Below are 17,299 nucleotides of genomic sequence, written 5' to 3'. Positions count from 1 at the left end.
AAAAGAAAAATGGTGTTTTAAACTGTAATTGATTGCGGTTATGTGGGAATATGGTAAAACGTAACATTATCCGCAGAGTGCCATGGCTTTGTTGGAATATGTCTAAATTGGTGTGGTCCAGCGGCAGGGGCCGAGTCCGGATGGTGACCCATCCAAGCTCTGACCACGCCCGATGTTTCTCAACTGTATCGGACCCTGTCGCTGGGTTGTAAGCTAGAATAGGATGCTATTCACGTGCGTCGGTTGTTTGTGACACTTGTAATTTAGATAACAGCATTTGTTCTGCAATTAGCCTTTCGGTACTGCTCATATTGTGCGACCCGCCTCAGCGGTTCTTGGTTCGTGGCAAAGGTTACAAAAACGGTCCTTATCTTGTTGTGTGTGTATGACTGTTCAGGTGTGTGGGCGTTGTCTGTTATTGTGTTGGTCAGGATTTTGTAGTATGTCTTTTATTAAAAATATGTATTTGGGTAAACGGTGAATTTTGTTGTGACGGTCTGGTTCGTATTGGCCAAGAGATCTGATTAATGGGTTGTTGTGTTGTTGTGTTTTGTTGTAGAAGTTTGTTGCTTGGCCGAGGGCGAAGTCTAGTATGTATGGTGTTTTTGTAATGGTGTGTAGATCTGCAATGCGTGTGGTGAAGTTTTTAACTGCTAGTTTTAGTGCCCAGTTTTGTATGTACTGCAATTTTTGTATGGTTGTTCTGGAGAGAAAGCCTATTGCTGGTAGTGCGTATGTAATGATTGGTCTAATGAATGAGGTGTAGATTAGTAGTACGTTCTTTCTGGATAGTGAGCTGCGACTGTGTATGAGTGGATAGAGTGTTAGTATTTGTTGTTTGGCTCTCTGAAGTGTTTGGTTTACGTGTTCTTGTAGGTTCAGTCTAGTGTCTAGTGTGATTCCTAGGTATTTGTGTTTGGGGACCCATTCTATGTTTTGATTTAGTAGTGTTAATTGTTGTTGGGGGCGTCGAATTCTGCGTGTAAAGTGTACTGCTTTTGTTTTCTGTATGTTGACCTGTATTTTCCATTTGGTGAGCCAGGGTTCGAGTTGCTGTAGGTGTTGTTGTAGGTGTTCTGTGGCTAGGTCTGGGTTTCTGCTTTTGGCAAGAATTGCTGTGTCGTCGGCGTAGATGGCTGTGAGGGTGCGTGTGTTACGTGGGATATCGTTTATGTATTGTAAAAACAGGGTCGGGCCGATAATACTGCCTTGTGGCACGCCTGCCTGTATGTTTTTAAGCTGTGAGTTAGTTCCGTCTAAGTGTATGAAGAATTTTCCGTTTGTGAGGTATTGGTTTATGATTTTAATGTATGTAGGGTGCAATTGTAGTTTTATTAGTTTGTATATAAGGTATGGGTGGTGTACTTTGTCAAAGGCTTGCGTATATCTAGGGTAATTGCGGAAAGTCCTGGTTGACTGTATCAAAACAGCTGGAAATTTCAAGATGGCCGCTGTCAGGGGAAGCTCGGCTGGACTCCTGGCGGCCGCGAGCTGGCTTCCGGCGGGGTGCTGGCTTGCTGTATGCTCGCTGCTTCTGTTCTGCCCTGTGATTGGCTGGCAGACAGTGCGGGAGCTTGAGGATCTTGGCGGAAGGCGAGCTGCCTCGTGCAGGGTGCTGGCTCGGCTATTGCTTGGCTCTCTCTTGGTGTGCTCGTTGAAATAAAGTCTGTTCTTACTTACTCGGGTCCCTCGATTCGCCCACTGTCGAGATTCCTCTGCCACACGACGTCAGCTCCCCCTATGTCCATGGTGCCCTTGATGACGACGAGCAGCATGGAGACGAACATAATGATCGTCTGCAGGACGTCGGTCCACACGACACCTTTGAGACCTCCCTGTTGACACAAAGAACCTTCAATACCGTCTAACGTATTTCTCTCTAGACGTAGGAATTCTAGATGCAAAAAGTTGCAATAATTTACGTCTAAAAGGTGCAAATTACAATAACATTATGCAGTGTGGACATGAGCGTCTCGCACTGTTGTCAGTTAGCCAATCAGCGGGCTTCGCGAGGCGTGCACGTGGCTTAATACCGCCTCGAGAGCGATGATGGGAAATCATTTGAGTTCACCCGCGAAGTGATCTGATTGACTAACTTTACCAGCTGTTAAAATGACACGGCGTCAGATATCAGTGTGACCAACCGTCTAACGCTCATATACCCCGCATATCAGTGTGACCAACCATCAAACGCTCATATACCTGACATATCAGTGTGGCCAACCGTCTAACGCACATATACCCCACATATCAGTGTGACCAACCGTCTAACGCTCATATACCTGACATATCAGTGTGACCAACCGTCTAACGCTCATATACCTGACATATCAGTGTGACAAACCGTCTACCACTCATATACCTGACATATGTGACCAACCGTCTACCACTCATATACCTGACATATGTGACCAACCGTCTACCACTCATATACCTGACATATCAGTGTGACCAACCGTCTAACGCTCATATACCTGACATATCAGTGTGGCCAACCGTCTAACGCACATATACCCGGTGAACCACCCCGCATATCAGTGTGACCAACCGTCAAACGCCCATATACCTGACATATCAGTGTGACCAACCGTCTAACGCTCATATACCCGGTGAACCACCCCGCATATCAGTGTGACCAACCGTCAAACGCTCATATACCTGACATATCAGTGTGGCCAACCGTCTAACACTCATATACCCCACATATCAGTGTGACCAACCGTCTAACGCTCATATATCCGGTGAACCACCCCGCATATCAGTGTGACCAACCGTCAAACGCTCATATACCTGACATATCAGTGTGGCCAACCGTCTAACACTCATATACCCCACATATCAGTGTGACCGACCGTCTAACGCTCATATACCTGACATATCAGTGTGACAAACCGTCTAACGCTCATATACCTGACATATCAGTATGACAAACCGTCTAACGCTCATATACCTGACATATCAGTGTGACAAACCGTCTAACGCTCATATACCTGACATATCAGTGTGACAAACCCTCTACCACTCATATACCCCGCATATCAGTGTGACCAACCGTCTACCACTCATATACCTGACATATTAGTGTGACAAACCGTCTAACGCTCATATACCTGACATATCAGTGTGACCAACCGTCTACCACTCATATACCTGACATATCAGTGTGACAAACCGTCTAACGCTCATATACCTGACATATCAGTGTGACAAACCCTCTACCACTCATATACCCCGCATATCAGTGTGACCAACCGTCTACCACTCATATACCTGACATATTAGTGTGACAAACCGTCTAACGCTCATATACCTGACATATCAGTGTGACCAACCGTCTAACGCTCATATACCTGACATCAGTGTGACAAACCGTCTACCACTCATATACCTGACATATCAGTGTGACCAACCGTCTACCACTCATATACCTGACATATCAGTGTGACCAACCGTCTACCACTCATATACCCCGCATATCAGTGTGACCAACCGTCTAACGCTCATATACCTGACATATCAGTGTGACAAACCGTCTAACGCTCATATACCTGACATATCAGTGTGACCAACCGCCTAACGCTCATATACCTGACATATCAGTGTGACCAACCGTCTACCACTCATATACCTGACATATTAGTGTGACCAACCGTCTAATGATCATATACCTGACATATCAGTGTGACCAACCGTTTAACGCTCATATACCCCACATATGAGTGTGGCCAACCTTCTAATGCTCATATACCTGACAGTCAGTGTGACCAACCGTCTAACGCTCATATACCCCACATATCAGTGTGACCAATCGTCTAATGATCATATACCCCACATATCAGTGTGACCAACCGTATAATGCTCATATACCGCACATATCAGTGTGACAAACCGTTTAACGCTCATATACCCCACATATCAGTGTGACCAACCGTCTAATGCTCGTATACCTGACATATCAATGTGACCAACCGTCTAACGCTCATATACCTCACCAGATATTGTAATAGGAGTTGAATCATGCCTGAGAAATGATATAATGGATGCAGAAATTTTCTCACGGAACTGGAGGGTGTCTCGTTGAGATAGGATGGGAAAGGTAGGAAGGGGAGTGTTCATTCTCGTGAAAGAAGAATTTGTAAGCTACGAAAAAGTTAAAGATGACAAGCACGAAATTCTAGGGGTGAGGCTCATTTCTAAAGATAATAGGCAACTAGATGTCTTTGGAGTGTAGAGACTAGGAAAGAGTAGCGCAGATGCTGATTCAGAATTATTTGATAATATAATCATCTATGTGGGAAACGATAAGGAAAGGAACGTGATCGTAGCGGGTGATCTCATTTTACCAATGTCAATTGGGAAGGTAATGCGAACGACAGGAAGCATGACCAACAAATGGCAAATAAGCTAATATGAGTAGGGCACCTGATTCAGAAAGTGATGGAACCAACGAGAGGGATGAAAATTCTGGGTGTGGTGCTGGTAAAACTAGATGAGCTCTATAGAGAAACCGAAGTAATAGATGGTATTAGTGATCACGAAGCTGTTTTCGTCGTAGTTAAAAATAAATGTGAAATAAAGGAAGAGATTAAAATTAGGACTGTTAGGCAGTACCATATGGCTGATAAAACAGGCATGAGGGAGTTTTTAATAAGCAACTATGATCGGTGGGAAACGGTAAATAGAAATGTAAACAGACTCTGGGATGGGTTTAAAGCAATTGTTGAGGAATGTGAAAATAGGTTTGTACCTTTAAGATGGTAAGGAATAGTAAAGACCCACCTTATTATAATAGAGAAATAAAGAGACTAAGAAGGAGGTGCAGACTGGAAAGAAGAGTTAGAAATGGCCGTGAAAGTAAGGAGAAATGAAGGAACTTACTAGGAAATTGAATCTAGGAAAGAAGTCAGCTAAGGATAACATGATGGCAAGCATAATTGGTGGCCACACTAATTTTAGTGAAAATGGAAGAGTATGTATAGGTACTTTAAGGCAGAAACAGGTTCCAAGAAGGACAAGATTCCAGGAATAATTAATGAACAAGGGGAGTGTGTATGCGAGGATCTCCAAAAGGCAGAAGTATTCAGTCAGCAGTATGTAAAGATTGTTGGTTAAAAGGATAATGTCCAGATAGAGGAGGTGACTAATACTAAAGGAGTATTAAAATTTGCCTATGACAGCAATGGCATTTACAGTATGATACAAAAGTTGGAAACTAGAAAAGCAGCTGGAATTGATAAGGTTTCGAGGGATATACTAAAGACAATGGGTTGGGATATAGTACCATATCTGAAGTACTTGTTTGATTTTTGTTTGTATGAAGGAACTTTACCAAATGAATGGTGAGTTCCTATAGTAGCCCCTGTATATAAAGGAAAGGGTCATACACATAAAGCTGAAAATTACAGGCCAGTCAGTTTGACATGCATTGTATGTAAGCTTTGGGAAAGCATTCCTTCTGATTATATAGACATGTTTGCAAAATTAATAACTGGTTTGACAGAAGGCAGTATGGGTTTAGGAAAGGTTATTCCAGTGAAGCCCAACTTGTAGTATTCCAGCAAGATATAGCAGATATCCTGGATTCAGGAGGTCAGTTGTACTGTATTGCGATTGATCTATCTAAGGCATTTGATAGGGTATATCATGTGAGACTACTGGCAAAAATGAGTGCAATTGGACTTGACAAAAGAGTGACTGAATGGATGGCTCTGTTTCTAGAAAATAGAACTCAGAGAATTAGAGTAGGCGAAGCTTTACCTGTCCCTGTAAAAATTAAGAGGGGAATTCCTCAAGGCAGTATTATTGGACCTTTATGTTTTCTTATATATATCAATGATATGCGTAAAGAAGTTGAATCACAGATAGGGCTTTTCGCAGATGATGTTATTCTGTGTAGAGTAATAAATAAGTTACAATATTGTGAGCAACTGCAAAATGACCTCGATAATGTTGTGAGATGGACAGTAGGCAATGGTGTGATGATAAATGGGGATAAAAGTCAGGTTGTGAGTTTCACAAATAGGAAAAGTCCTCTCAGTTTTAATTACTGCGTTGATGGGGTGAAAGTTCCCTTTGGGGACCATTGTAAATACCTATGTATAATTATAAGGAAAGATCTTCATTGGGATAATCACATAAATATGATTTTAAATAAAGGGTACAGATCTCTGCACATGGTTATGAGAGCATTTAGGGGTTGTAGTAAGGATGTAAAAGAGAGAGCATATTTGTCTCTGGTGAGACCTCAACTTGAGTATGGTTCCAGTGTATGGGACCCTTACCAGGATTACTTGATTCAGGAACTGAAAAAAATCCAAAGAAAAGCAGCTCGATTTGTTCTGGGCGATTTCTGACGAAAGAGTAGCGTTACAAAAATGTTGCAAAGTTTGGGCTGGGAAGACTTTGTAGAAAGGAGACGAGCTGCTCGGCTAAGGGGTATGTTCCGAGCTGTCAGTGGAGAGATGGCGTGGGAGGACATCAGTAGACGAATAAGTTTGGATGGTGTCTTTAAAAGTAGGAAAGATCAAAATATGAAGATAAAATTGGAATTCAAGAGGTCAAATTGGAGCAAATATTCGTTTATAAGAAGGGGAGTTAGGGATTGGAATAACTTACCAAGGGAGATGTTCAATAAATTTCCAATTTCTTTGCAATCATTTAAGAAAATGCTAGGAAAACAACATATAGGGAATCTGCCACCTGGGCGACTGCCCTAAATGCAGATCAGTAGTGATTGATTGATTGATTGATTGATTGATTGATTGATTGATTGATTGATTGATTGATTGATTGATTGATTGATTGATTGATTGATTGATTGATTGATTGATTGATTGATTGATTGATTGATTGATTGATTGATTGATTGATTGATTGATTGATTGATTGATTGATTGATTGATTGATTGATTGAATTCATATCAGTGTGACCAACCGTGTAATGCTCATATACCCCACATATCAGTGTGAACAACCGTATAACGCTCATATGACCCGCATATCAGTGTGACCAACCATGTAATGCTCATATGCCCCGCATATCAGTGTGACCTACCGTCTAACGCTCATATACCTGGTAAACCACCCCGCATATCAGGATACATACATTAAAAAGGCCCAAATCACTCTTTGTTTTGTTTCTTACAATTTTATTTACTTGGCGCCGAGACAGGCCTGCCAACGGTGATACTCGAACGGAAGGGAATTCAACAATATGTTTGGAAACATAACCTTTAGAACTAAACTCTCTACAATGAAATACAGAATGCAATTTGACCGCCTCGATATCTCCTACGCAATCTATCAGAATGGTGTGTAGGAAATGTTTTCAGCCCAGTATAGGCTTTCAAAGAGCTGCTCAGTTTTTCAGGTTGAACTCTGCGCTCCAAAGAATGCAGCGTTGTGGTGTAAAAATATCATCAACAATGTGAAGATACTCAGTGATTCGCAAGCGGCGTTGAGCTCCATTAACAAGTACAATACGTATCCCATAGCCTCCGTGGCTCAGATGGCAGGGCACCGACCCCTCACCGCTGGGTTCCGTGGTTCAAATCCCGGCCACTCCCTGTGAGATTTGTGCTCGACAAAGCGGAGGCGGGACAGGTTTTTCTCCGGGCACTCCGGTTTTCCCTGTCATCTTTCAATCCAGCAACACTCTCCAATATCATTTCATTATATCTGTCATTCATTAATAATTGCCCCAGAGAAGTGCAACAGGCTTCGGCAGCCGGCACATTTCCCATCCTCGCCACTAGATGAGGGCTTTATTCATTCCATTGTTCACCCGGTCGAATGAGGCTGTGGATTTTAATTTCATTTCACAATATGAATCCGAGAGCCGCAGTACAAGGACAGAAGCTGAAGAATGTCCTCACTTCTGTATTTGTGGTCATAGAAGATTTGATGGAAATGAAAAGGCAGATAAATTAGTCGCCACATCAAACATCGGAATTACTTATGATGAACCTCCAGTGTGCTCTGTTAAACGACAAGTCAAGAAATATACACTGGTCAAAAGAATTAGGGGAACATGTTTCTGAACGTATGCCATGCTACACAAAACATTACCTCACACCCAGATATATTGCCAACTAAACATTTATTCTTTACCGTTGAATTATGCAAAAGAACATCGATGGATTCGCGTTCATTTTCAGGACACAAATAGAAATGTCCAAATAGGGATGAAAACAAAGTGATAACAGTCCGCCAGGGTGGATGTTTACCACAGTTGGAGAGCTTCAGCATGGTGTATGTCCTCCACGAGCATTTACCACAGCCTGGCACCTACGTGGCATGCTCCGTATAAGTCGACGGAGGTCACGTTGCGGTATTAGGTCCCATTCTTCAATGAGACCCTGTTCGAGGTCTTGGAGAGTCAGTGGTGGAACAGAACGCCCACGAACACTTCTGTCAAGCCTTGCTCGATGGGATTAAGGTCGGGACTCACTGCTGGCCATTCAATCTCTTGAATGTCCATTTCTCGCAAGACAGCTCTGGTGATGCGCGCTACATGAGCCCTGGCATTGTCGTGCATGAGAACGAATTCAAGGCCAACATCGTATGCAGCAACCAACACATGCTGTAGCAGTATCTGCTCGATGTACCCCGCAGCGGTAAGATTACCACGGCGTCTCCATACCCGTTGACGTCAATCACGCTTTGTCGGGGAAAATCTGGACTCGTCTGTGAACAACACAGGTCTCCAAGCTGATGCGGGTACGAGCTGCGCGATGTTGCGGCGTTAAACGGGGCACTCGAACAGGACGTCTGGGTCGTAACGACACTTCTCTTAACCTGGTCAGACACCGTGACTCCATTGACCCTCCTGAGGTCTTGTTGCTGTTTTCTGGCAGTTGCTGAACGACGTCGCAACGCACAGATGGTCAGATAGCGGTCATCTTGTGTGGTTGCCATGCGTCCACGACCTCGTCCAACCCTCCTTGTGAGCTGTCCTGTCTCATTGTAGCGATTCTGGAAGGGGTGAATAACTGACGGGGAGACATTGAGATCCACAGCAACACGACGAAAAGTCCATCCTTCCTGGATCAAAGTGACGGCCCTTGCGACTTGAACCTCGTTAAGATGTCTCATAGGATGTGCTGGTTGACATTCAACGTGCTCAAATGACCGCAGTAGTCTGTGTACCTCACAACGACACACGGACGCACAGGTATTCACTTTGTTTTGTGGGTCCACCTGACAGTTTAATGCATGGCTACGCCTACAGATGGACTAGAACTTCGTTTTAACATACCCTGGGTATATGAGGTCTCAAGGTATGCTGTACGACGATTGCAACCCTATCTACCAAATTAACGTTCACATACCAGACTTTACAAAACATGTTCCTCTAATTTGTTTTGAACTGTGTATTATACATCAATGAAACAACAGCTGGACTTTTGGCTTGAAAAGAGCTGTTACAAGAGAACAATTCTTCCCCGAAGTTAAAGATCGACTTCGGAGTAAGGTACTAATGCTTAACTTTGTCCTAACGCAATTTCTATCGGCATATGGAAGATTTGAGTCTTACCTTGAGTGATTTAAAATCCAATTCACAGATGGATATTTATGCTTTTGTGGTTCGGTTCAGACAGTGGATCATCTAATTTTCTCTTGCGCTGTGTTTGGAATGAAAAGACTTATATTTGAGTACCACCTGAACAGTTCTGATCTTGTATTTTCTAAACCATTGGGTAATATTTTCAAGAAGCCTTGGTGTAATAAGCAATTCTTAACATTGTTGCCACTGATGCTATCACGGTCCGTACTTATAGACATGGTATAGGCTTTTGCGCTTAGCCGTGTCAAGAAAACAAGGGGAAATTCTTTACGTTCCAGCACATCTTTAACAAAACTACAGCCCTAATGTATTCTTGTGAAATAGGGCTCCATGCTGTACTGGATATCTCCTGGTTCCCCCCATAAATAAGAACATGATAACCACTGAGCAATGTTTTATAATCTGAGTTATTCATTTTCGATAATAAAAGGCCTACAAGCAGCGCGCTTGTTAAATTGATAAAGTTTAAAGCATCTTGATACAAAGGCTTCATTTTCGTAAATATATGACACACTACATGCAGCTCTCTCTCTGTATGATTGAATAATGTACTGATGATGGCTTCCTCCAGGATACAATATTCCAGAGATAAAAGAATCCTCCATTCGAATCTTCGGGTGTGCAATACATCATCAGGGAAATGAATACCGATTTTCCGTGCATCCTACTGTGGAATGTTAGAGCGCTGAATCGTTGTCGTAGGTTAGAGAATTTGAAAAGGGAAATGGATACACTAATATTAGATGCAGTTGGTATAAGTGAAGTACATTGAAAGGAAGAATAGGACTTTTGGTCAGGCGACCACGGAATTATCAACACAAAAATTCAAACATGGGAAAAGTAACATTTGGCTTAATAATGAAAAAGAAAAAAAGAGCAGCGGGTAAGCTACTGCGACCAGCATATGGAACGGATTATTGTTGTCAAGATAGACAACAAGGCAATGCCTACCACAATAGTGCAGGTCTGTATACCTACTAGTGCAGCGGATGCTGAAGAAATCGAAAGAACAATGAAGATATAGAAGAATTAATTGAATATGTGCAAGAAGATGAGAATCTAACTGTGATTGGAATGAAAGAGAAACTCGGCTGGAAGAATTCTGCACCGAGTATAATTTAGTTCTTGCTAACACTTGGTTGAAACACCACAATGGACGGCTGAATACGCACGTGGACAAGAACTGAAGACAATGGACAGTATCAAGTAGAATTAATTAATTAATCATTTGGCAGAGATTGAGAAATCAGGTGTTGGATTGCAAGACTTTCCCGGCAAAATATTGTGAGGGCAGAAAAGAATACAGGCGATTAAACAATGAAGTAGATAGAAGGTGTAAAACAGCTAAGGAGAAATGCAAGGATGTTGAACGTTGCATAGTAGTATGAAAGGTAGATACTTCACATAGCAACATCAAGGAAACCTTTGAGAAAGGAAAAGTAGGTGTATGAATATTAAGAGCTCAGATGGAAAACCACTTGTAGGAAAAAGGACAAGGTAGAAAGATGGCAGGAACATGTTCAACAATTGTAACGAGGAAAAGAATTGGATGATAAGGTTCTGGAAGAAGAAGCTGTTGCTGCTGATGAAATGGGAGATCCAATTTTCAGGTCAGGATTCAACAGAGCTTGGAGAGACCTAAATAGGAACACGGCAACTGGAATTGAAGACTACCCCCTGAAGTATACTGGCTGCTTGAGGTGTTTAGGTTGGGAAGAATTGAGAGAAAGAAGAAGAGCTGCTCGACTAAGTGGTATGTTCCGAGCTCTCAGTGGAGAGATGGTATGGAATGACATTAGTAGACGAATAAGTTTGAATGGCGTTTATAAAAGTAGGAAAGATCACAATATGAAGATAAAGTTAGAATTCAAGAGGACAAACTGGGGCAAATATTCATTTATAGGAAGGGGAGTTAGGGATTGGAATAACTTACCAAGGGAGATGTTCAATAAATTTCCAATTTCTTTGAAATAATTTAGGAAAAGGCTAGGAAAGCAACAGATAGGGAATCTACCTCCTGATCGACTGCCCTAAATGCAGATCAGGATTGATTGATTGATTGATTGATTGATTGATTGATTGATTGATTGATTGATTGATTGATTGATTGATTGATTGATTGATTGATTGATTGATTGATTGATTGATTGATTGATTGATTGATTGATTGATTGATTGATTGATTGATTGATTGATTGATTGATTGATTGATTGATTGATTGATTGATTGATTGATTGATTGATTGATTGATTGATTGATTGATTGATTGATTGATTGATTGATTGATTGATTGATTGATTGATTGATTGATTGATTGAACCCGGAAGATTTTAGAAAGTTGCTATACCTGTTCCCAAGAAACCAGATGCTGACAAGTGTGAAAACTACCGCAGCATTAGTTTACAGTAGAATTATTTACAGAAGAATGGGAAGGCAACAATAAAACGTGAAGCAATGCTGACATTACATCTGATCTTAACTGATCGATTTAAGGAAGACAATCCCGTGTACATGGCGTTTGTAGATCGAGAAAAGACATTCGATAATGTTGATTAGATCAAGTTATTTGAGATTCTGAACGTGATCGCGATCAGATGCCGGCAAAGGAAAACTATCTGCAGTCCGTACAATAATCAGTCTGCAGTGATAAGAATCCAGGGCTATGAGGAAGAAAAAGAAGAAACATCAATCGACAAAGGAGTAAGGCGAGGCTGCAGTTTGTACCCTCTCCTTTTCTGTGATTACAGAGAACTCAAGGTAAAGGAAATCAAGGAGGAATTTGGAAAGAGAAATAAACCGAGGAGAGGCAATAAAAACCCTCACATTTGCCGATGATATTGTTATTTTATCTGAGTGGGCAGTGTGTTGAATGTTATGGCCACAGTCCTGGAGAAGGAATACAAAATAAAAATAAATGAATTCTAAATAAACGTAATGGAATGAAGTCTGATGGAGGAAATCTCAGATTAGGAAATGAACTCTTAAAGGAAGTTAGTGAATACTGTTACTTGGATAACTAACGATGGCACAAGTAAGGAGGACATAATATGCGGAAGAGCAAAAGCAAGAAAAGAAATTTGCTCACTTCGAGCACTGATATAGGAGTTAGATATTTTTTGTAAACTTTCGTCTGGAGCGTGGCATTGTATGGACGTGAAACAAGCACGACAAGAGGCTCAGAAAGAAAGAGAAGAACATTTTTGATATGTGGGTTTTGAGAAGAATGTTCAAGGTGAGATGGATCAAGAATCAAGGGAAATTGAACTGAATTGATGAGAGCAGAACGATTCTTCGAAATTTGACCAGAAGAAGGGTCAGAGAGGTTGTTTACTTAGTTTTTGAGCGATAAGAACGGTATGGGTAGACCAAGACACGAATGGGTCAAACAAATTAGTATGAATGTAGTAGTTATACAGAGATGAAACGATTAGCACAGGATAGGGTAGCATGGAGCGCTGCATCAAACCAGTCTGCATTAATGACCCAAACAAAACACAGAATTCAAATGGCATCCTGTAGCAGACGTTTTCTGAGAAATATTTCTCTTTGTCTAATATCTTGGTTTGTTAGTGTTTTAGGGACTTTATAATTCCAAACTAAACCAACCCCAATGCGCAACACCCCCGAAGGGCCTTGGCCTACCAAGCGACCGCTGCTCTGTCCGAAGGCCTACAGATTATCAGGTGTCGTGTAGTCAGCACGACGGATCTTCTCGACCATTACTCTTGACTTTCAGCGCCGGGACCGCTACCCCACCGTCAGATAGCTCCCCAATTATAATCACGTAGGCTGAGTGGACCTTGAACCAGTCCTCAGATCCAGGTAAAATTCCCTGACCTGGCCGGGAATCGAACCCGGGGCCTCCGGGTAAGAGGCAGGCGCGCTACGCTTATACCGCGCCGCCTGCTACTTTATATTTAGCATTGGAAATTAAATATTATAGCACATGATTATGATTCCCTAGGTATATTCTTGTCATGTTTGTCGGGCGCAGGACAAGACAGGTACAAACATCTGCAGCAGCGCAATTCTTTATATGCTTCGTCTGTTTCTTGTTCTCATTTGTGTGTATAAAGTAAAGGTGCAAGATATTGTTCAGACTGAGCTCGAGTGTTTCGTATACAGGGTGGTGAGACACAACGTGAACTGGGTGTATCAGCGTTAGAGAGTTGGTTACACTGATAAAAGATTTGAAAATAGTAACTCGATATCTCGCAGCGGCGGAGAAGTCAGCGGGTTTACGTGCTGGAGTCTACACGTGACTTGAGAGCCATGACGAGAAATCAGCACCAAACAGACCCACTGACACCATGAGCTCGGAGTCCTGTGTTCAAACCTTCCATGGAGCTCTCAAGCCGGTCTTCAGCCACCTGCAGATTTAGCAACACCGCCTCGCAAAAGCTATTTGAATTCGCCCGCTGATTGGCTGCGCGATATCGAATTACTGTGCTTTTCTCAAATATTTTATCAGTATGACCAACCTTGCGACGTTGTTTCACACCACTCTGTATATCTCCGTATTTACTGAGCGTCTTTCACCGGGCCAGTTGGCCGTGCGGTTAGGGGCGCGTAGCTGTGAACTTGCATCAGGGAGATAGTGGGTTCGAACCCCACTGTCGGCATCCCTGACTATTTTCACACCAGGCCAATGCTGGGGATGTACCTTAATTAAGGCCACGGTCGCTTGCTTCCCACTCCTCCACTTTTCCTGTTCCATCGTCGCCATAAGAGCTATCTGTGTCGGCGCGACGTAAAGCAAATCATACATTCAAGCACCTTTCGTTCTGGATACAACCACTTTGCTCACGATGTCAAGGAATAGAAGCTTTTTCAAATAATTACAAAGAAGCAATGCATACAACAGTTCCTCAGGGGTGTGAGTTGTGTGCGAACGCCGAAATAAAATCGAAAGAAAAACAATGAAATATGTTATTTCATTTGCTTAAATGTAATGTTACATTATATTGTGTTATTACCTTTCGGTGTTCCGCTCTATAGGCACCGTGCGCGTCGCTCTAGCGGCCGGGCGGAGAACAACACGTGAGGCAGACTCCAGACTCGCAGTAGCTGTTCTGTTAAGACTGAGCGTGTAGTCACTCAGACGATAATGGCAGAGAAAAGGAGATCAAGTAAACGCACTTGTTGTGCTGTCAGATGATCCAATACTTACGCAAATAAGGGAAGTGAAGTTTTGTTTTCCAAAACGAGCGATATATGTGGACCGAAGGAAGCGATGGATAATACAAGGAGTTAACCGAACGAAGTAAGTAGGCCTACACATACGTACTGCACACGTTTGCAATAAGTTCAGTTGATCGGATTTAAATTAATTTTTAGCACTGATGGATCACTTTGGCAACCTACGACTTACTAAAGAATATGTAGTGCACATTTCATCGGAAACAAAAGATCTGGACACCCACTAAGTCCAGCCTATGTTCCGACAATAATTCCGGATGAATCAAAGAAGAGGAATGTGTCGCCGGGATCCAGCTTACAGCGCTTTCTCTGACAACTCAAGCGATTAAGAAAGGAAGAATCAGACGGAAAATTTTCAAGCACAGTTTGCCCAAGTAACATAACCAACGATGCATCCGTGGGAACAGATGCATCTGAATTTCATTGTACAGACTTCATGTTTTCTTGTTCTATAAATGAAACCGACGTAAATACACAAGCATGTATTCCACTTAATTTCGGTCTGGGAAGGGACGTTACGAAACATGATAAAATGTGTGGAACGGAAGACGATCGTGCAGACATCAAGTGTCCAGGTTTCCAAGGCTACAGTTCCATAAGGAACAATACACAAATGCGTGATTTAACAGGTGTGAACTTCAACGTCTTTGCCTTGCGTTATTACCAAACTGTAATGTTTCAAAATTATGTGAATAAAGCAGATTATTCATTTTCTTAATGAAAATGAAAATCGGACTGTCCTATTCTGCTTTGAGAGTGCTGTTCGGTGTTCACAGGACAACAATTTCACGTATTTTTACGACCGTGCTTATGCAACTTGCACCGCTTACGAAACATTTCATATTCTGGCCTAGTAAGGAAAATGTTCCAGAAACAATGTCTCCAGCATTTAAAAGAAATTACGGTAATTGTCGAGTCATTATTGACTGCACGGTATTTAGAGTTGAACAGCCTCCCCAAGTGGATCAAGAGATTGTATTTGTATTCTCAATACAAGGGTTGATACACTGCAAAAGTTTTAATTGCAATCACGCCTAATGGTATAATCGCTTTAAATCTAAATGTTACGGTGGAAGAGCGAGCGACTCATTCACAACAACCGACAGTGGTTTACTTTCCTTGAACCTGGCGATGAGGTCATGGCTGAGGCATCAGAACTAACTTATCTGGCCGCGGTATCATAATCGTGACACCGCCGTTCTTACATGACGGGAGATTAACAGCTGAGGAAGTTAAAAGTACTTACAATATTGCGAGTGTTAGAATTCACGTAGAAAGGTGTATTCAAAGAATCAAAATATACAATATATTACAGAAATTGCCAACAGAACTTTTTCCACACGAGGATTACATCGTCTATGTGTTGCGCGTTAACGAATTTGCAACCTCATCGAATAACACGAACAACAAATGAACTTCCATAGCATTCTATTGCTTCACTTTCCATTTCACTTCCGTAAGAATGTTCAAAGCAGCTCCCCCAATTGGAGATTCATTTACAAATGCGAAAGCCTAGTTTTGATCCGATTTGCTTTCGTGCTAGCAGATTTCTTATCTTTTTTTCTTGAAACCATCGAGGGCTTCCTGACTGAGATAGAGTGTCCGGGGAGATTTTAATTATATGATCTGTATCAACCTGCACTTTGCTGGTAAAAAAACATTTCGTCACTGCGAAAGGTGTATTTGTCTGGCAAGCGCACGTCGTTAGAGACTTGTAAATGTAATAGCTGTGTCACATTCTTCTCTCTCCACATCATTCATTACCCTGTCTATCAATAAGGTGACTACGGCCCTGCACGATTGTTCGATTTCAGTACTTGCTTCTGCTCGATGCTTTGTACGAAGACTGCAAGGGATGCGTTTTAAAATATCCTCAGTTAATTCGAAGGGAGGAAGAGATGTCCTCAAAGTCTTTTTACCGAACAGTACTTCACGCGTTTGCCTTTTCTATATATTTCTGTTGACATTGTTTTCGGGCTCGGTTTTCCCCACTGTTGCGGACGGTCTGTTTTGGAAACAACACTTTCATTATTTATATAATACACTACCGCAGCTACGCGTTTGCAAGTTCTTCTGGCGCCGGCAGGAGAGGAACATTCGCTGGTAGAGACATTACGATTCTGGGCAATCTGAACACAAAATAAAAATGCGTACAACTTAGCAAACATACATCAATTAATCCTTACTAAATAAACTATATAAATTTTTATCTAACTACACCTTGCCTACCTCAAGTTTCACGATATAAGGCGGCAAATTGCCAGACGTTTGTCGGGTGACTTTTCCTGTGATGTATCCGAAACCATTCGAAATTAACTCTTCAACGCCGTTCACGTGGCCACTGACAACAAGGTTTCTTCCTTTATTGCATCATCCCCGAATTGAATCGCTTTAAACCCGCAAATTGTTCGAATATTACACACGTTGTACTGAGACTCTCGCACTGCGCCTCACCTCTTGTTTCAGAACGGGCCACTATGTAGCGCTAGTAGTAGCATTTCGATCTACCTGTGCGGTGCCTATATGCTGTAGTT

At 42.1% G+C, this 17,299-nt stretch overlaps 1 protein-coding gene across 1 annotated transcript in view; it reads right to left on the bottom strand.

Moving 5' to 3' along the window:
- LOC136875812 (sodium-coupled monocarboxylate transporter 1) overlaps positions 1-17,299 on the bottom strand; it is a 365,001-nt gene that overhangs the window by 151,520 nt on the left and 196,182 nt on the right. The window contains exon 7 of the mRNA XM_067149424.2: positions 1,681-1,835. Within this exon, the coding sequence (XP_067005525.2) occupies positions 1,681-1,835 (155 nt within the window). The remainder of the gene's footprint in view (positions 1-1,680; positions 1,836-17,299) is intronic.

Source organism: Anabrus simplex, chromosome 6, assembly GCF_040414725.1.
Source record: "Anabrus simplex isolate iqAnaSimp1 chromosome 6, ASM4041472v1, whole genome shotgun sequence".
NCBI classification, from domain to species: Eukaryota; Metazoa; Arthropoda; class Insecta; order Orthoptera; family Tettigoniidae; genus Anabrus; species Anabrus simplex.
Note: the sequence above shows the minus strand (reverse complement) of the source record. Positions and strands in the feature narration are given on the sequence as shown.